The 27,620-nt window shown below is 45.6% G+C and overlaps 1 protein-coding gene across 4 annotated transcripts in view; it reads left to right on the top strand.

The window, feature by feature from the left end:
• Nucleotides 1-27,620, top strand: part of RNF216 (ring finger protein 216) — a 144,692-nt gene that overhangs the window by 31,371 nt on the left and 85,701 nt on the right. For all 4 annotated transcript variants that reach the window (XM_042922563.1, XM_042922564.1, XM_042922565.1 and 1 more), the window contains exons 6-13: nucleotides 4,798-4,900; nucleotides 6,523-6,687; nucleotides 13,664-13,778; nucleotides 17,491-17,630; nucleotides 21,180-21,230; nucleotides 22,142-22,279; nucleotides 23,658-23,806; nucleotides 24,323-24,401. In XM_042922563.1, the coding sequence (XP_042778497.1) occupies nucleotides 4,798-4,900; nucleotides 6,523-6,687; nucleotides 13,664-13,778; nucleotides 17,491-17,630; nucleotides 21,180-21,230; nucleotides 22,142-22,279; nucleotides 23,658-23,806; nucleotides 24,323-24,401 (940 nt within the window). The remainder of the gene's footprint in view (nucleotides 1-4,797; nucleotides 4,901-6,522; nucleotides 6,688-13,663; nucleotides 13,779-17,490; nucleotides 17,631-21,179; nucleotides 21,231-22,141; nucleotides 22,280-23,657; nucleotides 23,807-24,322; nucleotides 24,402-27,620) is intronic.

Below are 27,620 nucleotides of genomic sequence, written 5' to 3'. Positions count from 1 at the left end.
GCATCCTTGTAATTCTCCTTAACATTTTTCTAGTGTTATTTTTTACTTGTATTTTTAATTCATTTAGTTCTTCAAACACAGCGAATAAACGTAGCTTGTGTTCCGAGTGCGATCATTCTGATGTCAAGTTCTTATGAATCTCATTCTGTTGTTTCTGCTGGCTCTCTTGGTGTCCTGTTTCCTTGTGTTTCTTGTAAATTTTGATTGTGAGCTCATTTTTTGAGGTCTTGATAGAAACTCTTCCTTCAGGGGAGGATTTGCTGTGTCTTTCCTCATGTGCCCAGGGGTGATGTCGGTCTAGTACCACTTTATATTCCAGATTGTTGTCTGCAGGGTTGTCTGCAGGATCATCCGGAGAGTCAGCATTTAGTCCTGGGTTAGGACTGGGTAGTCTTCACCAGTTCTCACAAGGCGTTTGGGTTTCCTCTCCATCCATTCATCGTCAGTGTTAAGGCTTGCTTTTCCTTGTGCTTTGTGAGCTTTGTCTCTTAACCTTGTGCGCCCTGTGAACTAAGGGCTCAAGTCTGTTAGGATCGATGAGTGCACTCTGGACAGTCTTGCCTCTGTGTTTAGCTCACTTCTCCGGGGTTTTACTTCCGCTTAGGTTTGGACTCCTAGGAACTCCGAACTATAATTTGATGTACTTTGCAAGTTCTTTTTTAATATTCAGCATTTTTCAAACCTTTTTTATTGTGGACTGCAATACTGACACGGAAAAATGGACAAAGTAAAGATAGCTGCTTAATTTATCACAAATCAAGCATGCATGTAACTACCACCCAGAAGTCCTCAAAAATTTGAATGCTGCCACCATCTGTGAACACTGAAGATTTTGTGAAGATTTCATATTGTCTCTATTCTTTTGTGACTGCCTTCTTTCACTCAGCATTCTGTTTCTGGGGTTCTTCTGTGCCCTGTGTAAGTATAGTTCGTTCATTTTCATTGCCATGTGGTATCTATTTGTATTAAAATACTGTAATTTCTCCTTCTACTTTTTTTTAAATGTTTATATTTGAGAGTGTGAGTGTACGCGAGTGGGGGAGGGTCAGAGAGAGGCAGAGAATCTGAAGCAGGCTCCAGACTCTGCACTGTCAGCACAGAGCCCGATGCGGGGCTCGAACTCCCAAGCCATGAGCTCATGACCTGAGCTGAAGTCGGACGTTCAACTGACTAAGCCACCCAGGCACGCCTTCCCTCTCCTTTTGATAGACAGTTGAGTTGTTGCCACTTTTTGATTTTCACAAATAATGCACCTTTGAACCTGCTTCTACATGCCTCCCATGCTCCATTCCTCACCAGATTTAGCCTTCTTCACCATCCTGTAGGCTACTGGTATTTTCAAGCAGGAATTTTTTATTTCTGAAATTTTTGGGACGCCTGGGTGGCTCAGTCAGTTGAGCGTCCGACTTCGGCTCAGGTCATGATCTCACAGTCTGTTGGTTCGAGCCCCGCGTCAGGCTCCGGGCTGACAGCTCAGAGCCTGGAGCCTGCTTAGGATTCTCTATCTCCCTCTCTCTCTGCCCCTCCCCCGCTCATGCTCTGTCTGAAAAAATAAGTAAAACTTTTTTAAAAATTATAAAAAAAGATTGGAACATAAACATGTAACGATGAGAGCCTCTTGAGTTCTGCCTTGTGGAATTCCGTATCTTGCAGCATTTCAGTATGTGATCTTCTGAAGATGTTAAAATACAAAATGAGAGGTGCCTGGGTGGACACAGTTAGTTAAGTGACTTCAGCTCAGGTCACGATCTCTTGGCTTGTGATTTCGAGCCCCACGTCGGGCTCTGTGCTGACAGCTCAGAGCCCGGAGCCTGCTTCAGATTCTGTGTCTCTCTCTCTCTCTGCCCCTCCCCTGCTCGCAATCTGTCTCTTTCTCTCTCAAAAATAAATAAACATTTAAAAATAATAATAAAAATACAAGGTGAATGGGTCAGAGAGGAACCCCCTAAATTATGGTTGGGAGGTTTTTTGGTTTGTTTTCCAGAAAGTATACTTCCCATTCTACCTCTGTGTCCTATACTGTAATTCTGTATTTCACACTTTAGAAAATACGTAAAAATAGAAAACGTTTTTAAGGGTGAGACTTTTTAAAAAACGGGAGTTGTAGTAGTTTCTTCCAGTACCCTAGCAGATCATCTTTCATGCACCCCACTTGGAGACCATTGGCTTCACTCGTGGATAACTAGTCTATCAAAGAAGCTTCTTCACTGTGTGACCTTTTTATCTTTCCCCAAATTCCTGATACCCGGCAGTTTGTTGGGTTGTAGTAGCCACACTTACCAAAACATTACGAACAGGCATGTTTGAAATGGAGGAGCTGTTCCACTTCTGGGTTCTAGTATGTCCAGATGTGCACGTGAACAGAGTTTAGACCTTGAGGCCTTTCCCCATAGATACTGAGTGATTCTTGGTGATGGCTAATCCTCAGGTCAGCCTGCTAAGATCTGTATAACCCGTAGTGCTCATCACTTCATACCAGAAGAGAGAATCGCCGTTAGTGACTGTGGTTTCGAAGAGAAACGTGCTCAGAGTTCTTGACCTGGGGTGCCTCTCCTTGCTACAGCTGTGGTGCAGGAAGAGGATTTTCCCTCTCTGGGCCTCTGGCACTGTGTTCCAGTAGACTGGGCATGGTGATCACCAAGAGAGCTTGGATATGGTAAGCACATGGGGTTCCTGAAGTGATGGTGAAGAAGAAGATGTGGAGGGATGCCGACCAGTGCTGACCAGGTCCTTGAGTAGGCTAAGGAGGGGGCTTTGCAATCAGGCCGATACTGAGGCTCCTCGGGGTTGCAGAAGAAGCATGCCTCTCCATTGCTCGGTTCCCCAGCACTGGCCCGTGGGTGAGAAGAGATGCTGGAGGGGAGTGCTTTTCCTCTGTCCTCTTCCTGTCTTATTTACTTAAATAAGTATTTACTACCTGTCTTACAAGTAAAGGCTCCAGTATTGGAGCCAACACGGGGCAGGAGAGACCTGGAAAGAAGAGAGTTGAGAATCATGGAGCGGAGTCATCCTAAGAACCTGCAGGAGCAAGGGAGGGGAAAAGGATGGAGGAGCCATCCCGCAGGGAAGCCCCGTGGCCCTTACGTGGCCCGTAAGCTTCCCTGCTACTGCAGCGGCTTGTGCTGCATGCCGCCCAGGCTGTTGCTGTCGCTGTGGAATCGTCCCAGGAGCTCAGTTTGTCGCCATATTGGGTCGTTTCGGGGTGAAGAACCTTGCTGGTTAACATTTGTTAAATCTGGGCAATGATACATCAGCGTGTGTTATTTATATTCCTTACCTTTAAAGTATTTCATGAGTGATGAAAGGACAAGGCTGTGGGTTTGGTATTAAGAGAGTCCATCCTTTTTTTTTTTTTAATATAATTTATTGTCAAATTGCTTTCCATACAACACCCAGCGCTCATCCCAACAGGTGCCCTCCTCAGTGCCCATCACCCGCTTTCCCCTCTCCCCCACCCCCCATCCACCCTCAGTTTGTTTTCTGTATTTTAAGAGTCTCTTACGGTTTGCCTCCCTCCCTCTCTGTAATTTTTTCCCCCTTCCCCTCCCCCCTGGTCTTCTGTTAAGTTTCTCAACTTCCACATATATCTGTCTTTCTCTGACTGACTTATTTCACTTAGCATAATACTCTCCAGTTCCATCCACGTTGCTGCAAATGGCAGGATTTTATTCGTTCTCAGTGCCAAGTAGCACTCCATTGTATCTATAAACCATATCTTATTTATCCATTCACCAGATGATGGACATTTAGGCTGTTTCCATAATTTAGCTATTGTTGAAAGTGCTGCTGTAAACATTGTGGTACGTGTGCCCCTGTGCATCAGTACTCCTGGATCCCTTGGGTAAATTCCTAACAGTGCTATTGCTGGGTCGGAGGGTAGCTCTATTTTTAATTTTTTGAGGAAGCTCCGCTGTGTTTTCCAGAGCAGCTGCACCAGTTTGCATTCCCACCAACAGTGCAGGAGGGTTCCCGTTTCTCCACATCCTCACCAGCATCTATAGTCTCCTGATTTGTTCATTTTAGCCAAAAGACAGTCCATTCTTAAGCAGACATGGCCTGTTCCTTCAGCCTTGCAGTTAGCTGTGTAAACTGAATGTCACTCAAATTGCTCATGGGGATTTATATTGCCATAGGGTTAAAAAAATATTAATAGAAGGTTAATTTTTCCATTTATTTACTTAGCAAGCTGGTTTTTGTTCTTTGTTTTATTTTAGTGAAAGAGAGAGAATGCAAGCAGTGAGGGGCAGACAGAGAGAGAGAGAGAGAGAGAGGGAGAGAATCCCAAGCAGGCTCCACGCTGAGTACAGAACCTGACATAGGTCTCGATCCCACAACCCTGAGAATATGACCTGAGCCGAAATCAAGAGTCGGACGCTCAACCGACTGAACCACCCAGGCGCCCAGCAAACTGTTTTTAATTGTGAATGCGAATACATTTTCCCATCCTTTATTTGTTAGAGTTTTCTGACAAACAGTAGATCCTCTTCATCTAGATTCTCCAGCTCCATCCAGTTCAACCAGTAAGAATTTCGGTGACTTCATTACATTGACTAATAGAAAACTTCAGAGAAGTGTGCGTTTTTAGTATAATTATTGCTTTTTAAAGTTAGAAGCAAAAAGTAGAAAGTAAGTGTATCTTTTTTATTTGTTTCATTTTTCTGATCCACAAACATTTTAATTTCTTAAGCCAGTCATAGTGTATGACAAGGCACATTATTTTTCGAACGTTGTATTTGAATCGGTGGGCAGGTGTAGGATTTGGAAGCGCTATGAAAATAATGTTATTTATTTTTGCAGACTTTGTAATTTTCTTCTGGAAAATCCAGATTATCCAAAGAGGGAAGACAGAGTCATTATCAACCCCAGTAGCAGCCTGCTTGCCAGCCAAGATGAGACCAAGGCAAGTGGCGTGCTCTTTGTTTTGCAGTCTCTACCTGGAAGTGCTCTGCTGTTTTCATTTTTGTGGGAAGAAAGTGCTTTGTCAGAACACATCCTTAGAGAGCAGCCTGCAAAACAGGATTTCAGAATATACTTCTCCTTCAGTGGGATTTCTGTCCTGAGCCACTTTGGCTTCTGTATTTAACTTCTTTTACGGTAACTCCGTCTTCTCTTTCCCACAAAAGTCAAACCCTCCATGTCTTTAGTCTTACAAAGCAAGTTTTTAAAATGAGACCAGAATTGGCCAAGATTTTTCATTTCTTTTTTTTTCTTTCAATATTTTATTATGAAAATTTTCAGACATATGGTAAGTAAAACCAAATGAATTTTACATGGATCACCTCTATTCCCAAGTACCAGCACTACTAGTAAAAGTTAACATTTTATTATATCCACCTTATAATATCCACCCCGTAGAATGACATATCCAGTTGTCTGTCAGTACATCTCTCTTATGTTTCATTTCATTATGATGCACTTCAAAGGAAATCACAAAAACATCAACACTGCTCCATACACACTTTTTTAAATGATCCAAGCACTTTATTTTTTTTAATGTTTTTTTATTTTTGAGAGAAAGAGTGTGAGTGGGGGAGGGGCAGAGAGAGAGAGAAAGACACAGAACCTGAAGAGGCTCCAGGCTCTGAGCTGTCAGCACAGATCCCGACACGGGGCTCGAACTCACAAGCCGTGAGATCGTGACCTGAGCCGAAGTCGGACGCTTAACCAGCTGAGCCACGCAGGCGCCCCACTTCTCCATACATACTTAAGCATGCGTTTCATTGCCTAGAGTTCATTGTCTGTTTATAGTTTTTCTTATGATGTGAGATTTATATACAGTGCATGTACCTATATAACTAAATTCTGTATCATGGTATAAACAGTTTGACTTGCTAAAATCTTTATCATCGTTTTTATTTGTAATCCTAACTGGTATTTAGTGTGTCAGGTGGAAAGGAAAGTCTAGAACAGAACTGCTTCATGGCTGCTAAGTCCTACTCTCCACACCTTGTTTTGACTCTTCTCCATATTCTGTAACAGAAGTACTAGTTTTTTCTGAACATTTTGTGGAAAGAAGATGACTGACAGATTGGTTTCAAATCCATAGCTATACTTTTTTACTAGTCCTGGCTGGTAAAACTAGTCACCAGACTCTAGGCAGCTTATTTAGCATCTCTGAACCATCAATTTCTTCATCTCTGTGCAGGGCTGGTAACCCCCATAGAGTGATTATCAGTACAAGTGAGAGTATTCTATTTTGTAATAAACAGTTTTGTTTTGTTTTTTAATTTTTTTTAACATTTATTTATTTTTGAGACAGAGAGGAACAGAGCGTGAGTGGGGGAGGGGCAGAGAAAGAGGGAGACAGAATCCGAAACAGGTTCCAGGCTCTGAGCTGTCAGCACAGAACCCGACATGGGGCTCGAACCCACGAACTGCGAGATCATGACCTGAGCTGAAGTTGGATGCTTAACCGACCGAGCCACCCGGGCGCCCCTTGTAATAAGCAGTTCTTAAAGTGATTTGTGCCACATGGGAAATGCACTTCTGTTCTCCTAACGTTATGCCTCTCTCTCGTTTCAGTTGCCTAAACTAGACTTTTTTGACTATTCTAAATTGGCTCCTCTTGACCAGCGCTGCTTCATCCAAGCTGCTGACCTCCTGATGGCCGACTTCAAAATGCTCAGCAGTCAGGACATCAAGTGGGCCCTGCATGAGCTCAAAGGACACTATGCAATCACCCGAAAGGTGCTCATTGGTCTTCTTGGTGGGGTCACACCTCATGACCACTTCTTCCCTTGATAACAGAATGAAGAGTGTAGCTTGTGGAAATTGGATGGTTTATGATGGCAGAGAGCTAAGGAGTTTGTCAGGGTGAAGATAAATAGACAAAGGTATTTGCTGATCAGGAGGAACTGAATGAAAAGAAAGAGATTAGCAGCAGGGAAGTTGTAGGGTCTCGTGGCCGCTTCATTCAGTGGAGCATGTAACTCCATCTTGGGGTCAGGAATTTGAGCCCCACGTTGTGTGTGGAGCCTACTTTTAAAAAAATGTGTCAAAAAAGAAGCAGGGAAGTTCTGGTTTACCCATGAGGATATAGAGGGTAACGAATGTCACGTGGAGAGCGAGATGGCTAGGTGTGAAACGTGTGTTCCAGCGCCCCTCCCTGATTTCGTCTCCAGCTGGGCACAGGTCACATGGGTGAATGTGGCCTCACCCTGAGTCTAGCCCCTTCCCCCTGTAGATGGCCAGGAAGATCCACGCAGCTGTCCACAGACTCCTCTAATTGTAGGTTACGCTTAGGTAAAATTACTCTGAGGGGACCGCATAGTTAGTGCTTTCTATTTCTGGATCTCATTCCTCACGCTAAATAGAGGATGCTGTACTGTCAGGGAAAAATGAATGAGCTTCCCCCCAAAACCAGCGACCACAAGAAAGAAAGGGTCTTTCCTCTTTAGGCTCTTCTAGCATCTTCACTGCTCCATTGGTGCGTGACACCTTTGCTGAGCTCCCAGGGAGCCCAGATGAGAAGTGAAAAGGACAGCTCCTGTGGCCTGGGGGTGGGTTGGTCCTGGGAGCGGTGTCCCTGCCACCGTCCTGGGACCGGTAAAAGGAACTTGGCTAGCAGATGCTTGTCCCTGGTCATCCCACAGCCCACTCCTCACTTGGGTGGGAGGTGGGAGGGCTTCGTGGCTCCCCTGTTATTTATACTTTCCTTATCCCTTTCTTGGTTTTTCTGGCCCTGCATATTTTTTGTGGTGTCTGCTTGTTTGGGTGGGTAGTTTGAAATTTTACCGGGTTTTGAAACGGGGTGGATTGGACTGTTCGAATGGAAGTGGGTGTTTAAGGGGAAGTTCTCTTTGGCAGAAGCTAAAACCTGATGCCCTCTGTTCAGAACCTCTCCCTGCTGTGTACAAATGGTGCGTAAGAGTTTTGCCCTAGACAGCCATGCCCACGTGGGTAGGGTGTGGGAAGCACCCCCAGGGATGTTTCTCATTATGGCCACAGTAGGCCTTCCCTGTGCCGCCCCGCACGCGTGATGATCGCTTAGTTTACTAACATGCGCATGTTCACCGGAGCCCATCACAGTTCCCTGGATTTTTTCCCCCTTTTATTATGAACATCAAACACGTATAAAATTAGCGATTGTATTTTAACGAGCCCGTGCTTACCCATCACTCCACTTCAGTAACTGTCAGTGCCGCCCAGTCTTGTTTCATCCCACCCTGCCCGCTCCCTCTCTCCCAGACTGTTTTGAAGCAAATTCCAAGGAAAGTTTCACTTTCTTTAAATCCATAACTATTTCAGTGTTTACCTTTAAAAGATAAAGACTCTTTTTTGAAAAACATAATCAAAATATCATTGTCACACCTTAAAAATTAACATTATTAGGTGTCCAGTCATTGTTCAAATTTCTCTGGATGTGTCAAAAACCTTCAGTTATATTGAGTTCCAAGTAAAATCTGTTTATTGCAGCTGGTTGATAGGTTACTTAAATCTCTTTTAATCTATAACTTCTCTCTCCTTCCTCCCCCTTTACTTTTACTTGCTGCTCATTTGTTGAAAAAAATAGGTTATTTATCCTGTAGGTTTTGACCACGTAGATTTTGCTGACCGTATGCTGTGGCATCATTAACCGGTTCTAACATATCCGACCGATTCTAGTTGGATCTAGAATCTTGATCAAACTTAGGTTTGATTCCCCCACCCCTTGAGTTTTAATTCCAGTTCTACCAGGTAGGTCTCTGATTTTGAGCAAATGTCTTGAACGTGTGGAACTTCAGTTTTCTTGGTGAACAGTGGATGCCTTACGTGGCTAATGGGAGAATCGGGTTGGGTACAGTGTGGAGCGAGCCCGTCACAGTGGTTCGCATGTATCAGGTTTCAGTAAGAAGTTCCCTCCATCCACACTTCCTTCTGTGTGCTGTGGGACACTTGTCAAGCCTCTGTATTTAGAAGTGACTTGGTAACTGCCTCACAGTGTGATTTTAAGAGTCCGTTCTCAGAGTACTATTACAAGAGCACAAGAGCCTTCTGTGATTTGGCCTCCTTAAGTTCACAGCACTGAGCTCCCCCTGGAGGGGCCTAGGACCCGAGGGCCTGCTCTGCTTTGTTCCCAGCCTGTGCTATGGAGGCCAAGGGCTCAGGAAGACTCGTCCCCAGTGCGTGTGTGGTCAGATATATTTTAGCTCAACTCTTTTTACGGACGTATCCTGTGGGTAGGTTTCTTGCACACCACAGTGCAGCTGCAGTAACGTTTCTTCCGGCCGTTACCCTTTGTAGGGACAAAGGTGCTCTCAAAAATAAGTAACTTCTAGACTGGAGGGAACAGGTCATCCTTAAAACTCACGGCAGGAACTGCTTGGTAAAATGAATGCTAATTTTTATCAAAGGAATTTTCAGCCATACTTTTAAAAATCAATTTGTGCCAAAATGCTTATTTGTAATTTTTTTTGGGGGGGGGGGGTGGGTAATTCTTTAAACCACGGTCTGAAGTCCCCTTCTTCACCCTCTTCCTCTGTTCTCCAGAGACAACTCGACTCTCTCTCTGTCTTCTTTCTAGTACTTATCTCCACATTTATTAACACATGCTTATGCTTGAGTTATTAGTTTTAATAATTATTTTAGTTTTCTTTTATAGTAGATGGGGATCTACGCCTTACCCATACACACTCACCTTTTTGATACGTGATTTTGTTAAATCTGTTTTTAAAGTTTTTGTTATGATTTATGTAAATTAAATGTTCACTGCTAGGGAAGATAATATACTACAATAATGTTTCCTTTATTGAATTTTCTATTTTTCTTGGGGTTAAAATTGGTTGCCTTTGTTTTTTTCATTTGCTTTTTTTGTTGTTGCTTTATTTTTTGATCCTGTGGCTGTCTTTTCATGGCCAACAACTCTAAAACACGTTTCTATTGTCAAACCTATCCATTAGTCCTCAGTTCATTTTTTTCCCTTTCCTCCTCTGCACCTCGTAACATAGCTGTCAGCTTAGGAATTCCCTTTGCCTTTGGACAGAGGTTGATCCTCTGTGTTCTAGACCTGACAACTTTCTCTTGGTGTACACACTCACACGTGGCCGATAGTACCACTGGGTTTCTCCTCCAAGTTTTTCCTCTGTGAGTCTGCCACAGATCTAACTCTTTCATTCAGACAGCGTGTTGAGTGCTTGCTACGAACCATTCACTAGGAGTGTCACAGTGAACAGTTGCAAGATCCTTTCCCCTGTGGAGCTTAAAATACTAGTGGGCGGTGTCGTCTTTTAATCAGCCCTTCAGTCCTCTGCCATGTGCTCATTCTGGGTGTCTCCGCTCCCCAGCCTTCCTAGATGTCTCCCCTGTGTACTTTAATGATCACCTCTGTCTCCATGCAGGCGACACGTCCCCACTTCTAGACCTGACCTCCGCCAGCCTCCATAGAGGAGTCTCTGGCCACTTCTCAACTTTTATTTCATCAGATGCCCATTGTAGTATTTTTAGGTCCTCTCTTGAAGGAATTTTGGCTATTGTCAAGATATCCTAAGAATCTTGTATCCTTACCAGATTGTATCCTTGATTCTCAGGACCAATACCTTGAGTGGGGATTTGATTTGTGAATGTGAGCAGGCTGGAGGGAGAAATGCCAGCTAAGTGTAAAAGGAAAAATGATCTTCAATATCTCGTATTCCTGTGTTCCTCCTGGTAGGTTTTTTGAGTACTTCCTGTGTGATAGTTATCACCTAGACCCTGAGGACAGTGGCTTCTGTAGAACACAAATTAACTTCCTTCCAGAGAGCTTTCAGTCTATTTGAGAAGATTAAAAGGGGAAAAAAGATTAAAACAACATGGTGTTATAAAAGAGTGAATAAAGGTACACGAGAACACTAGGAAAGAAATGAGGGCGTCATTTGAACAAGATTTTAAGGGAAGGGTGTTTTCACTAGAAGAATCTTGAGTGCAGAGGCAAGAAAAAGTAACCACGGTGCCTTTGGGTATGTAGGTATGAACTCTAGCAGTTCCTATAAGGAAAGGATTCTGATTCATAATTTTATTTGGTCTGTTTCCCTAGACGTTTAGTTAATACTAAGACAAGTGCTGATTGATATAACTACTGAGGTAAGATTTCGGAGGCTCCTTAATTTGTTGGCAACATCTGTTTTAAGATACAGTTTCCTGACAAGAACCAGTTTGGATTCTTTTCCTGCTAAGTAGAAATAGTATTTAACGCTTATTTATTTTTGAGACAGAGACAGAGCATGAACGGGGGAGGGTCAGAGAGAGAGGGAGACAGAATCTGAAACAGGCTTCAGGCTCTGAGCTGTCAGCACAGAGCCCGACGCGGGGCTCGAACTCACAGACCGCGAGATCGTGACCTGAGCCGAAGTCGGACGCTTAACCAACTGAGCCACCCAGGCGCCCCAGTAAAAATAGTATTTAAATGGGAGAAAGGTAGTGATCCTATTTCACTTCTAGACAGGAGGGTGGTGCAGTTGCAAACCCAGTGGGCTGCCAGTTACAAGCTCTTAGTTCACATTCCGGTTTCATTAGTTGCTGACAATTGGCATCTACCCTTTGATCATCTCCTTTATAATATTCAGATTATTGTGCCTGCCCTGCCTTTTTTCCTGGGTTTTTGCAGATAGCCCTGGTTCAAGGATGGAGCATTTACTTCTAGGTAAAACTTGGTAGGAATTAGTGGTCTTTCCACACAAACATGTGACTTTAAGTGTTGGTGGGGAACACCTCAGGTAGTCAGAACTCTGAAAAGAGGAAACAGAGTAAGGGAGGACGTTGGTTGGGGAGATGGAAAGGCAGTAAGATGAGCTGTGCTGTTGGCCGGCTCTTGGTTCAGGGTCTCCCTGAACCGCTCTGGGAGGACCAGGCGGTGTCAAAGAGAGGAAGGGGGTTTAGTCGTGCAGCTGGCCTGAGTTCATATCCCAGTGTTAGTCAACTTGACTGGGCGCAGGTCCTTCGTCCATAAGCCTCGCTTGCCTCTGCTGTGAAAGAACACCTCCCTCGGGGGTGCTGTGAGATGAGCCGTATCCATGCCGCACAAAGGGCTTAGCTCACAGCAGTGCGGAGGCACACGGCCATTCCCTTCAGGTTCCCAGACCTCAGATTTTGAAAAGGAAGGGACGGAAGGTAGGTGAAGGTGAAAGGGTGACGCTCTCTCTATTGGAGCTGGAATGCTCATTTTCTCTTGCTTTCACTTTACCAGAGGGCCAGCCTAGCTGCTCCCCTCAGACATTCAGAATGTGACTTTTTAGCAACATTCCTGTAACACGTACACATCCCTGAACCTTTTACTGTTCACCAAATGAGTATGAAATGCAAACTCTGCAGGTCGCTGCAGATACAGCCTGGGCTCAGTAGCCATCCTTGTCCCCCAGAAGCCCATAGTCCGTAGAGGGGATAACAGGAAGCAGAATCAGACAAATAAGTGTGTAATTACCATTAGCCACATTTCGAAAGAAAAATGTAAGGTGCTCGGAAAAAGTGTAACAGGAGGACCTAAGGTGGACCAGGAGGCTCCGGGAGGACCTCCCTGAGCAAGAGATATTAAGCACAAACCTTGAATGTTCTAGAAGTAGGAGTTCAGTGAGAGGGATTTGGGGGAATGTCCCTCCCTGGGATGAGGAATACTGTAAAAGAGCTAAGTGGAAGGGAAAGGATCATGAATTCCATCTGGAAAGTGTTGAGTTGCCAGCATGTTGAGTGAGGTCTGTGAGGCCTACAAGTACAAAGAATTCATCTGGATGCTTGAATGGCCAAAGGAAGTGGGTTGGTGGGCGTCATCAGCACACGCAGGGTGACCTCCCCGGCCTGGATGAAGTAGGCACAGGAAGAGAGCTGAGGCTGCCTGGAGGCCTCCCTGCATGTAGAGGCCAAGTGGAGGAGGGTGGCGAGGAGGAGTGGGCAGAGAGGGCGCGGGACCCCGGGAGGGAAGAGCAGTCTGCGTCATCCGTGCTGCTGAGAGGCCTGGTGACACAGGGACTAAAACACGGGGTCTAGAGTTTGCCTCCTGTTACCAAGTAGGAAGCTAGTTGAAAGATGGGCTTCGGTGCCCGATGGGTAGGGGTTGGAAGACGTCCAGGAGGTGAGGTGAGGAAACAGTGGCCAGATGGCACCTTTGACAGGTTTGGGCTGGGGTGTGGTGGCTGGTACCTGAAAGGGGAAAGAGGCAAGGGGAGGAAGGATTTTTTTTTTTAAGATGGCAAAGACTCGAACACATTGAAGTATCGATTGGAAAGATATGAAAAAGAAAGAAGCTGAGGGTATGGAGGAAAAGGGATTATTACTGCTGGCCTAAGACTCGCGTCTTGCAGTGTGCTGTACAGGGAGAGGACTCAGGGGCAGCCGCGAGCAACATAGGGATGTTCGTGGAAAGTGGATGGGGAGTGTGGGCCAGAGGTAGACCATTTAGGGTATGCCTGTAGAGTGGAACTCGTCAGCCATCTGTTAGGTGACCTACCCTGGACGCAGTCGAGGACAGCTTGAACAGTTGGTGTTTCCTTATGTTGCCCTTTGTCAGTTAGCCTTTGTTTCTGCCCTTGTGGCAGTTTATGAAAGAAGAGAAAATAATGAAATGCTCCCTATTCATTTTGCTGCGGCCCGTTTCTGGTAAGCCATGCAGGGGAGATAGCTGAAACTGTGTCAGAGGAGGTTTGGGGCTGCCTGGCTTGCTTTCGTGTATTCTTGTGTCCCATGTACAGCGGTAACCTTTCCCTTTCTCAATTTCTAGGCCTTTTCTGATGCCATTAAAAAATGGCAGGAGCTATCACCAGAAACCAGTGGAAAAAGAAAAAAGAGAAAAGAAATGAATCAGTATTCTTACATAGATTTCAAGTTTGAACAAGGTAACGGCCAACTTTGAGTTTTGCTCACAGCCTGTGTAGTGACTGTGCAGACCGTCTCCTTCCCACACAGCCGGTAAAGGCCAGTCGTGGCGTGGCCGCCCTGCCGGGCCAGCCCAGGGACCGACTGCATGGACTGCTTTGAGAGCACATCCATGTGTTTAGAAACTGGCTGTGGTTGCCGCCCACCTTCTTTCTGCCTAGGGAACACCATGACCAGAACATTCTGTGCAGTGTCAGAGTTCGTGTGTGAGAAAGTGTTTGGGGACACTCTCAAACTTGGGGGGTGGGGCCGGTCTTGAAGATGTGACAAGCATTCACTTTATCTCTGGTGAAATTATCTAGACCAGAGATTGATTATCTGTGTGCCCGAGAAAGTGGCTTCTGCACGGGAAAAGCTCACAGCTCCTGAACAGCCACTTGTTTGTTGGACATTCTGTTGTTGATGAAATAATTTCTGAAAGCTCTTCCAGAGGGGTCCCTTCGGGTTGGACTTTACATCAGATCTGATCCAAGTAAACTTGTTGGATTTTACATCAGATGTGATCCGAGTCGTTTGTGTCCAATAAAAGAGCCCGCCATAAAATTTTCCTATAGATTATGTCAGAAATAGGATTATTTCCCTTTTGTTTTCTATTTGTCTTTCTCTCAAATCTGCACATAGTTAACGTAACTTGATTGCAGGTGTGACTAAATGGAAACTCTGGGAGGCAACCAGGGAGTTGGAAAGGGTTTGGGTTTCTGAGCTCTTGAGGATCTGAAAGGAAACCCATAGACTCTGAGCTGTGAAGCCCCCAAGCTAGTCTGTGGTACATTGCTCTCCTGCCATGACGTTCTCACACGTTTGCCAAAGGCTAAGAAAGTGGGGACAGCGTGTAGGTGGTTCTTCGTTCAGCTAAGTTTATCCACGGTTTAGACTAGGCATCCCAAGTACATAGTCATTCCCTATTGGTTTCTAACTTTGAGTGGTAGAGGAAAGAAAGTGCCACTTTGCAAGATGGTCCACTCCCTTGTTGGTCAGCTCTATCTTTTACGGAGTTCTTTTATATCCGGTCAAAATGTTCCCGAAATTTCCTGCCATGGGTGTAGTTCTTGTCTCTGAGAAGACTTGGAATCTGTCTGTTGCTGCTTCATCTTCCTGACTGCCCTTCTCTGTGTGTCTCCTCTGCTTGTCAGAAGCTCTTTGAAAGTCTGGGTGAACATACTCCACGTGAGTCTGCTGCGTGGAGACAACACACAGCATTGATATTTATGACTTACAGATACATTTAACCTTTCTTCACAGCAGCTTATAAGTACACATAGTCTCAGAGTCCCCTATCTGTTCCAGGAATCTCATTGTCCACCTTTTCAGCCGTTTGCCATCCAAGCACTGCTATTTGGGTTGTACCTTGCTTGGCTCAAAGAGGAGACAGGATTCCCCCTCCGCTGTTTATGGTTTAATCCGTTGATAACTACACAGTCTTCTCATGAAGATTCTGGGAGCATTTGGATGTAAACTGAGCATTAATAAAAAATACAGCCTATCATCTCTTGCAAAGCTGACCAAGAAAATAAGACACAAATTGCCAATATTAGGAGCTAGCACCTTTTATGGGGGATATCACTGTAGACCCTACAGACAGCCAAAGTGAATACTGTGAACAGCTTTGCACACAAAGATTTTACAAGTGAAATGGACCAGTTCCTCAAAAAACACAGACTACCAAGACTTACCCATGTTCAGATAGAGATCATTTGGATAGCCCTGTAGCTATTAAGGAAATTGAATCCAGTGTTTTCCATGTCTTCCAAAAAAGAAATCTCCAGCCTCAGTTGAATCCACTAGAAAATTCTTCCAAACTTTTTTAGAAGAATGAACATTAATTCTATACAGTATCTTCTAATAACAAAAGCAGACAAAGACAGTACAAAAACTAGACCAATATCTGTAAATAGACATGCAAAAATCGCTAATAAAATATTAGCAAATAGGACATAGCGATACACAAAAAAATTGTGTGCCGTGACCAACTCGAGTATATTCCAGGGGTGCAAGGCTAGTTTAATATTTTGGAAAACAATCCATATAATCCACCATATTAACAGACTAAAGAAGAAAAATTACATCATATGAATTGGTGTGGAAAAGGTATTTAATAATATTTCACACCTGCGTATGATTAAAACTCAGGAGTTTGAGAGGAGCTTCTTCAACTTGGTAACATCTGCAAGAAAACCTAAAGCTAATGTCCTGTTTAATGGTGAATCCTTGCCCCCTAAAATTGGGAACAGGGGAAGGATGTCTTCTATTTACTGCTATTCAACATGTACTGGAAATTATAGCTAGTGGAGTAAAGTAAACGCACAGATCAGAAAGGAAGAAATAAACTGCCCCTATAAGCAGATAACGTGATTGTCTACATAGGAAACTCCAAGGATACTTCTAGAATTATTGAATAAGTTCAGTATCATTGCAGGGTACGAGGTCAACCGACAAAAAACAATTGTATGCCAGAATGAGTATGTGGAAATCAAAGTTTAAAATACAATGCGATTTATAATTATTCCCCCACACCTCCAAATTAAATATTTAGGTGTAAATCTAACAAAACACTTACAAGACCTGTGTGACAAAAACTACAGAACACTGAAGAAAGAAATCAGAGGAGAAAGAAGTCAATGGAGACGTGTATGATGTTCATGGACAGGAAGACTCCGCATAGGAAAGACGTAAATCCTCCCCACATTGATACACAAGCTTAATGTAATTCCTGTCAAAATCCCAGCAAGACTTTGTGGTGGCTACAGGCAACCTTACCCTAAAATTTACAGGGAAAGGCAAGGTGCTGAAATAGCTAATTTAATTGTTAAAAAGAATGAAGTGGGGGAGAGGTATCAGGAACCTGATGTAGAAAATATTGACAAAGCAAAAGATACTATGAAGAAGAGACTTTAGTGAAAGAATAGAAGGTTTGGGTGGAATAGACAGTTTTCTGGAAAATGTAAGTTCTGAAATCCACAAAAATAAAAAACCTGAACAGGTCAATTACGTGGTCTGACATCCGTCATTTTGTTGTTTTTTATTCTAAATGTTGCTTGCCGTGAATTTACGTACTACTGTTTGAGCTGTTCTGTAGGAAGGTGTTCAAAGTAAAAAGTTCAAAAAGCGTTGATCAGATGCCTGGCCACCTGCCAGAATGGCTAAAATCACAGGCCGGTGGCACAGGTGGTGAGGACGTGGTGTGACTGGAGCTCACACGCGTTGCCGGAGGGGGGAGAGTGTACCTTGCGTGGCACCACTGTTTGGAAAATTGGTGCTGTTTTCTGAAGCTGCAGACATGCAGCTCTATGATCCAGCACGTCCACTCCTTCACGTGTGCTCAGCTGAAGTGCAGACGTGTTCCTAACGACCCCAAACTATAAACCCAACTGCCCTTGGTAGAATGGCTAATAAACTGGTATATTCGCGCGGTGCAATACTGCTACGATAGGAGGGCCCTTCCAGTTGGAGCATAACAAGGGGGAAGAAAACATGGAAGTCAAAAAGTGCGTGATACGTTAGGGAACAGTAAGGGACCAAGTTTTCCCAGACGGTAGAATGTGTTCTCGAGAGTCGCAAACGCACTGCCTGAGGGTGTGGGGGGGACTGGGCCCCAGAAGACTGGGATGGCCGCCCTGCGTTCCTAGCAACAGTTGTCTGCATGATCTTGTGTGGTGGTCACTTATCTTCCAGGTGACATAAAAATAGAAAAGAGGATGTTCTTTCTGGAAAATAAGCGGCGACATTGTAGGTCCTATGACCGGCGTGCCCTTCTCCCAGCTGTGCAGCAAGAGCAGGAGTTCTATGAGCAGAAAATCAAGGAAATGGCAGAGGTAGGAGAGGGGATTTGGGGTGTGTTTCCGGGGTTCTGGTTTGCTCTTAGGGCTCAGTATAGAATGGTCCTTTAAGGGGTGCCTGGCTGGCTCAGTTGCAAGAGCATGCGACTCTTGATCTCATGAGTTCAAGCCCCACGTTGTGGTATGCAGACTTAAAAATCTTTTTTTTGTTGTTTTTATTTATTTAGGAGAGAGAGTGAGCTAGGGAGAAGGGCAGTGGGGGAGAGAGAGAGAGAGAGAGAGAGAGGGAGAATGCCAAGCAAGCTCCACGCTCAGCATGGAGCCTGACACAGGGCTCAATCCTATGACCTTGGGACCATGATCTGAGTCAAAATCAAGAGTCAGACACTGAACCAACTGAGCCATCCAGGCGCCCCGCCTTAAAAATGTTTAAAAAAAGTCTTTTAAGATTTGCATATTCTTTCAAACGTTTGGTTTGCATAAACTATAAAGCTTTAAAAAAACAACTGGGTTTTGTAATAATACTGGGTAAAGTTCACCACTTATAGATCAGATTTATGTGAAAGAATTTTAATTGGAGTTTGATAAACATACCTATTTCACCTCTCTTGGCCTCTAATGATGGAGAACAACCAGAGAGAGGTACCATTTAGCATTTCAGGTCTTCGAGTAAACTGTCAAGTGTGCAAGCCAACCAGAATATTTATGTATCGGGGGTTTTTTGCTCTGTATTTTCTGCATCGGTGGATCTCAGATTCAGCGCGTGAACCTCTGGGCCCCCCCGGGACTCTTCAGGAGGTCTGCAAGGTCAGATCTTTCACCCTCACGAGACATCCTTTGCCTGTTTCGTTCCGTTGACTTCGTACTGACAGAACAGTAGCAGCGCTGGCTCAGCATAAACCAAGTCGGTGGCACCAGACCGTGCTAGTAACCACTTTCTGCACCACTAGGCACTCACATTACAAAAGAACTCAGTGTTTCTCAACGTGCCTTTGAGGGGCACCCGGGTGGCTCATTCAGTGAAGCATCTGACTCGATCTCAGGGTTGTAAGTTCAAGCCTCGTGTTGGGCTCAGCGCTGGGCTTGGAGCCTTCTTTTAAGTGAATAATAAAACAATTTTTTTTTTTAATTAAAACGCCTTTGATGAAAGAGTAAGATTTACTTCTTTGATCACGTTACCTCGCGATGCTCTGTGTGACCCACCGGGAAGTTGGCACGGTGCCTCTGCCGCACACGGACCGGTCAGTGGGGTCTCAAGAAGTGCTGGTGCCTTCGAGTTGCAAGATGCCCAATCGGGCCCTCTTCCCCCACAAAACACTCTTTTTATTTGAAAAAGTGCTAACAGAAAGCTTCTTATTCAGGAGTAGGCACGGGGCAGGCATTATCTCAAAAGTGAAATGATTGTGGCCAGTGATAAAACTCTAGTCCTCAAGCAGAAATTAGAATTTTTGATCCATCTGTCACGGTTACCTGTCATCTGTCACATTAACACCTGTTAGTGCACCTTGTGCTTTAATGGATCTTCCACACATGATGGTTTTGTCACGTAAAGCACTAATTTCGCGCATTCCGTGGGTCTTGCGGATGCTGGCACATTTCATGGTACAGCATCAAAGCATGGCAGCCATCGATTTCTCGTCAGAACAGTGTTAAAAGGGGGCACCTGGGTAGCTTAGTCAGTTGGGCGTCCAGCACTTGATTTCGGTATAGGTCATGATCTCATGGCCTTGGGATCGAGCCGCATGTCAGGCTCTGTGCTGACTGTGGAGCCTGCTTGAAATTCTTTCTCCCTCTCCCTCTCCCTCTCCCTCTCCCTCCCTCTCCCTCTCCCTCTCCCTCTCCCTTTCCCCCCTCTCCCCCCTCTCCCCCCTCTCCCCCCTCTCCCCCCTCTCCCCCCTCTCCCCCCTCTCCCCCCTCTCCCCCCTCTCCCCCCTCTCCTCCCTCTCCCTCTCCACCCCCCCCCCATCCCTCTCCTCCCTCTCCTCCCTCTCCCTCTCCACCCCCCCCGCCCAGCCCTTCGGGTCAGTGTCTCCATCCTGGCCTCGGTCATTCTTGACAGCATCCCTCCTTTCTGGCACACAGGGTGACCCAGGTTCACCCTGCTTTGCCTGACCTGGACCTGGGATCACCAGTTTGTCTAACATACCTTGTTTTATTTTAGTGGGAATTCATACTGAGATTTCGGTTTCGAATTTAGTTTATAGGTGTTTTTTTTTACTCCATTTTCTGTTTGTATTTCTATGCTAAAAATCTTGATTCTTTTTTTTTTTAAGTTTATTTATTTTGAGAGAGTGCAAGCATATGAGTTGGGGAGGGGCAGAGAGAGGGAGAGCGAGAATCCCAAGCAGGCTCCGTGCCCCAAAACTCTTGATTTTTAATAATTTTATAATGACTTATTTTCTTCATTCTATACTATATACTTAACATTTCTGAAATACCAGCTCAATATTAATTGCCAACAACGGCACTAAATATAGTCTGAGATTTATTTATAATTTTTTGTCTGATTATGTCATTAAAAATATGAAATCAAAATATCACAAAGTCACTTGAAATAAGTCTATGTGGTTATGCCATTAACTTGATAAACAGCGGGGTTTTGATATAATAAATAATAAACAAGTTTGTAAGTTTTAAGGAGTTGGTTTTTTATTTGCTTTTATTTGATTTTATAAAATATTTTTAGTTCTGAAGTCAAAACTGTAAAACAAGGAACAGAGAGACCTACCTTCTGTCCTATCCCTTCTTCCCATGACCCCTGAGTCCTTCTATATGTAACCATTATTAATAGTTTTTAGTCTGTCTTTCCTTATTTTATGTAAAAGCAGATATATTGGGAGGAGGTTGTTTTCTGTTGTTCTTGCTCTCTTACCTGGAAGGCAGCCCACTTTTCTGCCCCTTGCCTTTAAACTTAATAGTGCACCCTGCTGGTCACTCTTAGGCAAGCCAGAGATTCTCCTTTCGTTTTTAAAACCGCCTGGTGTGCAGTTTTCTGCATTACCCGTGTTGATTCGGTGATTCCTCTTGGTGGACGTTCAAGGTGTTTCCGTGGTAAAAACCCCCATGTGTACCTGATTTCCTCTTTCTGCCCCAGAGCGTCTTGGGGATACGTTCCTGGAAGTGCAGGTGATGAGTCAAAGGGTAATTGCTCACGTAACTTAGTCCTGTGGTGCTAGGTGTGCCCGTAGCGGTCATGTGAGCGGAGTGCCTGCGTCGCTCCAGCCATGCCCACAAAACACCGGGTCAGACTAGGTTGTGGCCCGTTCACATTACTGTTTGCTTGCGCTAGTCTTTGCTGTTCAGAAGTGTTATGTACACGGATTTTCCCTCATTCCTTCCACATTTGGAATCCGATGTAAGAAAGCTTCCCCCATATTTCCCAGTATTTGTTCGGTTTCCTTTTTTATATTTAGCTTTCTGGTGCATTTTAAATTTACTCTGAGGTAACTTTTTAAACCACTACACCGTATAAGCGAAGAGATGATTTTTCGTAATTGAGTCCTTTTGTGTTTATGAAAGTAAATGCTAAATGCTTGTGGCATCTTCCCTAAATTGTATCTGCATGGATTATTTTTTGTTCCCCAGCATGAAGACTTTCTGCTCGCCCTGCAGATGAATGAAGAACAGTATCAAAAGGTAGTTTGAAATCCCACGAATTCATTTTTTCTGGGTATTTACGTGACCTGTTTTCTTTACGACATTTCCCGGTGGCAGATTTTGGTTCCTGTATAACCTGTTGATGTACTGACTTTGTGGTTCAACCAGCTTGCAGTCAGATACTTGAACCATGGTTGGCATTCTTGATCCCAGACTGGGTCAGAATTGAAGCAGAGAGAATGACAGAATTGTTCGTCTTGAAAAACATTGCCTGGAATCCGTTAGGCTCTTAGAGGCAAATTTAGTTCTGGTGCCAAAGGGTTAGAAGGAAGCGCCGTGTCTGACCTGAGGACCAGGTGACTTGTACGCTCTCTGCTGTCCTCATGTAGCAGCCTTTTCTAGCACGGAGGGAACGGACTGGTGACTGGCTTGATCTCTGCCATTAGCGAGAGGAGCAAGTTCACGGTCCTCACGGTGCCAGAGGTTGCTGCACTAGCTAGTTTCAGGGGCCGCTGCACATAGAGCTGGGGCTCAGATGCAGCCCCTCACACTCCTGCCTTCTTACAAGAGAGCCAAACCTACTTTTTGAAGCTTTTCGCAATAACATCCTTCATGCCACTTGCCCCTGATTCGTGTAATCATGTCAGCGTCGGAGAATAGGTGTGCTCGCTCTACTGGCAGCATGGGATTCCTGATACGGTAACTTTGTACAAAGGATGCCTCCAAAGAATAAAAACCCATGACGGTTCTCCCTGTCTCCAGTTATAGATTACTATTTGTATTAGCATCTCGGGCTAGACTTAGGGAGGAAAGAACAGCTCATCGTTGTTTGATGGCGTCTGAAGGTTGCTTTTTACCTCAGAACGCGTTTGGGGATGGGGGACCGTGGCCCATAGCTGCCCGTCTGCTTCCGCACGGGGTGTCTCACGCGTGTCTCTGACGGCCCGCAGGACGGCCAGCTGATCGAGTGCCGCTGCTGCTACGGGGAGTTTCCGTTTGAGGAGCTGACGCAGTGTGCGGACGCGCACTTGTTCTGCAAAGAGTGTCTCATCAGATACGCCCAAGAGGCCGTCTTCGGATCTGGGAAGGTGAGAACATGGGACGTGTCCACGCGCGCGAGGTGTTCACAGAGGATGCGACACACTTACAGACCAGCGCACATGCCTCGTGGAATGGCCCTTTGGGGGGTGAGACGGGCTGGCGTGTGTGGGATGCCTAGGCGGTCCCTGCTTGCAGCGATGGTGTCGTAAGCGAGTGGCGTCATTCTCCGTGCCCGGCGTCCCCCTGTGCCTGCTCCAGGAGCACTTCCTTCACTCATCTTCATTTTCATAATAAAAAGCCTGAACTCAGAGGTCTTTGCAGCTATGTGAATATATGAGAGCGTGTTGTTGGGGGTTTTTTTAATAAAATTTTTGAAGAATTTGATAGTTGCATTAAAATGAATAACTGTTGGGCGCCTGGCTGGTTCAGTCTGATGAATATGTGACTCTAGATCTTGGGCTCGTGAGTTTGAGCCCCACATCGGGTGTAGAGGTTACTTAAAAACAGGTAAGGAGGCTTGGAAAAAAACGAATAACTGTACAAGATCATATTTCTCTGTCCAGAGTTGGTGTCTCTTGACGTTAGCATAACACGGTGTGGGAAGGAGTTTTGTCTTAATAAATACCTAAAACCTAAAATCGCTTTTTGCGAATGCCTAACCAATAATCAAACCACTCAGCCTCAGTTATTCTAAAGTTGCTTGTACTTGAGTCAAGAACTGAGTAACGGGGGCAGAGCGGTGTGGCAGGCAGAATGATGGCCTCCCCAGAGACGTCCATGTCCTCATCCCAGAGCCTGTGGAATGTTACCTCCGTGGCACAGGGGAACTAAGGTTGCTAGTCTGGTGGCCTTGAAATGGGAGACTATCCTGCGTTATCCAGGCAGGCCCAGTGTAGTCACAGGAGTCCTTAAAAATGGATGCGAGAGCAGGAGAGGACGTGGCGTGATGTGGGAAGGACTCGGTGAGCTGCTGGTAGCTTTGAAGACAACGTCCAGGGCCCTCGGGTGCAGCTCTCCCGGAGGCCATTGTCCTTTCTCCTGGAAGAGCTCTACTCTGTACTCTCGTCAGTCCCTTGTACCACTCGCCTCCGCCTCCCATGTGGTCTCAACCTCCAACCTTTTCAGGGCCTGTGGAGGGAATCCGTTCGCTTCTCACAAATCCCTCCTTTTCAGACACCGTGCCGTGTCCTTCCTCGTCACTCTCCATGGCCCTGTGGTTTGGACCGTGACGGGCCCTCTGGTGCCACCAGAGATGGACTTTGTAGGGTTTATTCATGCTTTCCTTATTTTGAGCGTGATCTCTTTCTTATCCACTATTTATTTGCTTCCCGTTGAGGAATACATTGAACCACTGGGGATTTTGTGTTTCTGAAAACTTGGTTGAGTTTTCTTTTCTTTCTTTGTCTCCTGACCTCACAATTCTAGTCAGAGCTCAGCTGCATGGAGGGCAGTTGCACGTGTTCATTCCCAGCCAGCGAACTGGAGAAGGTGCTTCCCCAGACCGTCCTGTATAAGTACTACGAGCGGAAAGCGGAAGAAGAAGTGGCCGCTGCTTACGCCGATGAGCTTGTCAGGTGAGTCCTCTGAGTTGGGGCTTGTCATCTGTGATCTCAGTCCCCGTTAGGAAGACTGCCTAACCACTGTCATAGACGATGAAACTTCTGTAACAAAGCTGGATCTTCCAGGTCTTCTGGCGTTTTCTCCTGAGCAGTAACAATAATTTTACGAAGGGAAAATCTGCCTTTCATGTTTGTAACCACATTCCTTGGCACCTCTCATCACTCGCTTTATAGGACCGTCATTACACGTTGGGTTGGGGGGCTGGGGGAGAGATGACGTAGGTGTGAGGCGTTCTCGCAAAGGTAGAAGGTCTGTGTTTACGGAGTGGTTTACACTGAGGCAGGACTCAGAGTGGCACCTGCATTTCCTGATAAGAGCCAGCATGATGGAGAGCCTCGGTCCGTGTTTTAATTAAAAGTCAAGGGATACAGCTGTCCAGCTGAAAACCCCATCTTCGTGGGAACGGTCACAGGGAGCCAAGTCAGGCTTCCATATTCTGAGCAATATTCCTTCTGCCATGTTGATCGTAGGTGCCCCTCCTGTAGCTTTCCAGCCCTGTTGGACAGCGACGTGAAGAGGTTCAGCTGTCCCAATCCTCGCTGCCGAAAGGTAGGGAGGCACATGTTTTTCCGTATTCATATTTGAATTATGGTATTGTGGACAACACTAATGGCCCAGATAGCGGCTGGTTGCATGCTGACCCGTGAGCAGGACTTGTGTGCTCTGCTTTTCATGAAAGCAAATGAAGATCACCACTTGTGAATCATGCTTGACTTGGTTACAGAGAAACGGGCCATGTGTGGAACTCCTGTCACAAAGCTCTGGACCCCTGTTTTATACCTTTTCCTAGGAGGGCAGATAGCTTCACGCCAAACGTGAAGGGTTTCTAGTTTCTTCTGCTGGGCCAGCATTTTTCTTGATTGCTCTTTTCACTACCCTGCTGTGCTCAGATACTTCCCCTGTGTGCACACACATGCGTGTACACACACACATTCTCTCTCTCCTTCTCCCTCTCTCTCCCCCTCCCTCCCTGTGGTTTTCGAAGTTCAAGTGACACTTCTTTGATTAAAGGACTGGGCATCGTGGCATCCTCTCTGTCACATCTGATTATTCACTGTTCTCAGGAGAACTGATTGTGTCAGGTGAGACCAAAGCCATCTAAGCACCTCGTGGCAGAAAATGTTTCTTCTTTTTAACTAGGCTCCTCTGTTAACTAAGAGTGTTTTAAAATGTGTCAACTATTGGGGCGCCTGGGTGGCGGCTCAGTGGGTTAAACATCCGGCTTCGGCTCAGGTCATGATCTCGCAGTTTGTGGGTTCGAGCCCCACGTTGGGCTCCGTGCTAACAGTTCAGACCCTGGAGCCTGCTTCAGATTTTGTGTCTCCTCCTCTTCTGTGCCCCTCCCATGCTCATGTTCTGTCTCTCGATAATAAATGAACATTAAAATTTTTAAAAATAAAATAAAAATTTAAATGTGTTAACTGTTTACAAACCACTTAGAGCTTTTGATAAATATGGGCAGCAACCTAGACAAGTATTTTTAAACCATTTTTCTAAAATAGCACGACCAGAGGGGCACCTGGGTGGCTCAGATAAGCGTCCACCCAGGTCTTTTTCTCAGGGTTGTGAGTTCAGGCCCTGCACTGGGCTCTGCATTGGGCTCTGCACTGGGCATGGAGCCTACTTTCAAAAAGAAAATGGCATGACAAGAGTTGAACATTATAATATCTTTGCCTTATGGGAGAGGGGAGAAATGAAAGGAGTCATTGGAAAAGGAGGAAGAAACTAAACTAATGGACGAAACTTTATTCCCTTTGTTTTCAGCATTCACGTTTCTGTGTAAAATCTGAATGCGTTCTTAGAACTGATGTGTCCGTGTAATAATTTATCCCCACTGCAGGCTGTTGCTATAACAGTTGTCCCGATAGTCTCCGGCTTGTGGAACTAAGCGTAGTACCTGTCTGTCCTGTGTGCTTCCCACGCACCTAGCGCCAGAATGCCTGGGGAGGCCCCAGTAGCCAAGGGAAGTAAAGGTAGGGGTGTGGGGGGAAGTGAAGATGTTGGAATATTCTAGGTCTGAGGAACAGTAGCACACCGAAGGCTTACAGACTAGGTGGGGTCAGGCCATGCAGGCCTGGAGCGCCAGTAAGAGAGGGGGGACAAAGGGACAGGCAACAGGGAGGTCTCTCTGGCTGTTGGGTAGTCCAGGTGAAAGATGCACATCACGGCCACCAACTGCGGAGTCTCCATGAATTGCCTAAGGTGGAGCTGGGATTGCACTTCCTGATAGAATTCCAAATTAGACCCTGCCAGTAAAACTGTTCGTACACAATTTGGAAGACTGAAGGTACAGCCATTATTCTCCAAAGACAGTTACACTCATGCGTCTGACAGTGTCCTGTGAGTGTCTTGAGAACATCCAACCTGAGATGTGAGTGAAAGTCTCCCAGTGGCTTTTAAGATCTGAAGCGGAGGGGGGTCTGGGTGGCTCAGTCAGTTAAGCTTCCGGCTCCCGATCTCAGCTCAAGTCTCAATCTCAGGGTCATGAGTTCAAGCCCCATGTTGGACTCCACACTAGGCATGAAGCCTACTCTTAAAGGATCTGATGCAGAAACATCAAATATTCCGCTTCCTTTCTGTGGAAGGGATATACGTGCCCTGTTGAACTTGGAGGTGGTCATGTAACTTCTTTTGGTCAATGAAATGTCAGTCTGGGTGAAGTCAGTCACTTGCAGGAAAAGTGGTCAAAACGTGATTTGGGGTAATGTCAAGAAGATGGCACAGTCAGCAGCCTCAGACCCCCCCCCCCCCGAAACGCTGATCAGCAGTACACAGACCAGTTCCCTTTGGGAGAAATTTAGAAACCAGTTAAGAGGTTCTCTCATTCCAAACAGTGCAAAGCCAGCTGTATTAAAGCCTATGGGAACACTCGTGGAACTCTGTTGCCAGAGCCACTCCCACCTGCACATCCAGGAAACCCCTAAATCCTAGCTTCCCCCCTGGAGGGGGGAAAGGAAAGACTGGAGCATATATCTGGCATCCAGACTTCTTGGGCAGCTACCCAAGGGGCTGGCTTCTGTCTTTCCTGAATCTAAGCACTGACAGGAAGGGGCACCAGGTTGGAGGCTGCTGCGAACAGAGGCAACGTTTTATTTACTTACTACATTTTATTTATTTATTTATTTACTTTTTAAGTTTTCCAGTGTTTTGTTTTTGAGAGAGAGAGAGAGACAGGGCATGAACAGGGGAGGGACAGAGAGGGAGGGAGACACAGAATTCTAAGGAGGCTTCAGGCTGTCAGCACAGAGTCCGAACTCACAAGCCATGAGATCGTGACCTGAGCCGAAGTTGGATGCTTCATCAGCTGAGCCATCCAAGCACCCTAATTTTATTTTTTTTAATTTAAGTAGCTCTGTGCCCAACATAGGGCTTGAAGTCACGACCCGTAGATCAAGAATTGCATGCTCTACTGGATAAACCACCCAGGCGCCCCCAGAGGCAGTATTTTAAACTAGCGTATGCTGCTGTACCTTTGCCCTTCCCCTCAACTTAGTGTGGAAAGAACTAGAGAAAAACTCCCAACTTCTGGCTTCTCCCTGGGAAGAGGGAAAGAGTTGGAACGTGTGTCCAGTCTTCCGGCTTTTGGGAGTACTGTCTACAGGACTGGTTGTTGTCTCGCCGGACTCAGAGCACTGACGGGATCCTGCATGCTCTAGATGCCTGGATGCCTCTGAGAACACAGGAGAGCCAAGAGGCTGGCTACCACCCGAAAGGACCCACAGTTCACACAGATGGAGGCAGAGGCTGATACAGCTTGGCAGCTTCTCC

Source organism: Panthera leo, chromosome E3, assembly GCF_018350215.1.
Source record: "Panthera leo isolate Ple1 chromosome E3, P.leo_Ple1_pat1.1, whole genome shotgun sequence".
Taxonomy (NCBI): Eukaryota; Metazoa; Chordata; class Mammalia; order Carnivora; family Felidae; genus Panthera; species Panthera leo.
Note: the sequence above shows the minus strand (reverse complement) of the source record. Positions and strands in the feature narration are given on the sequence as shown.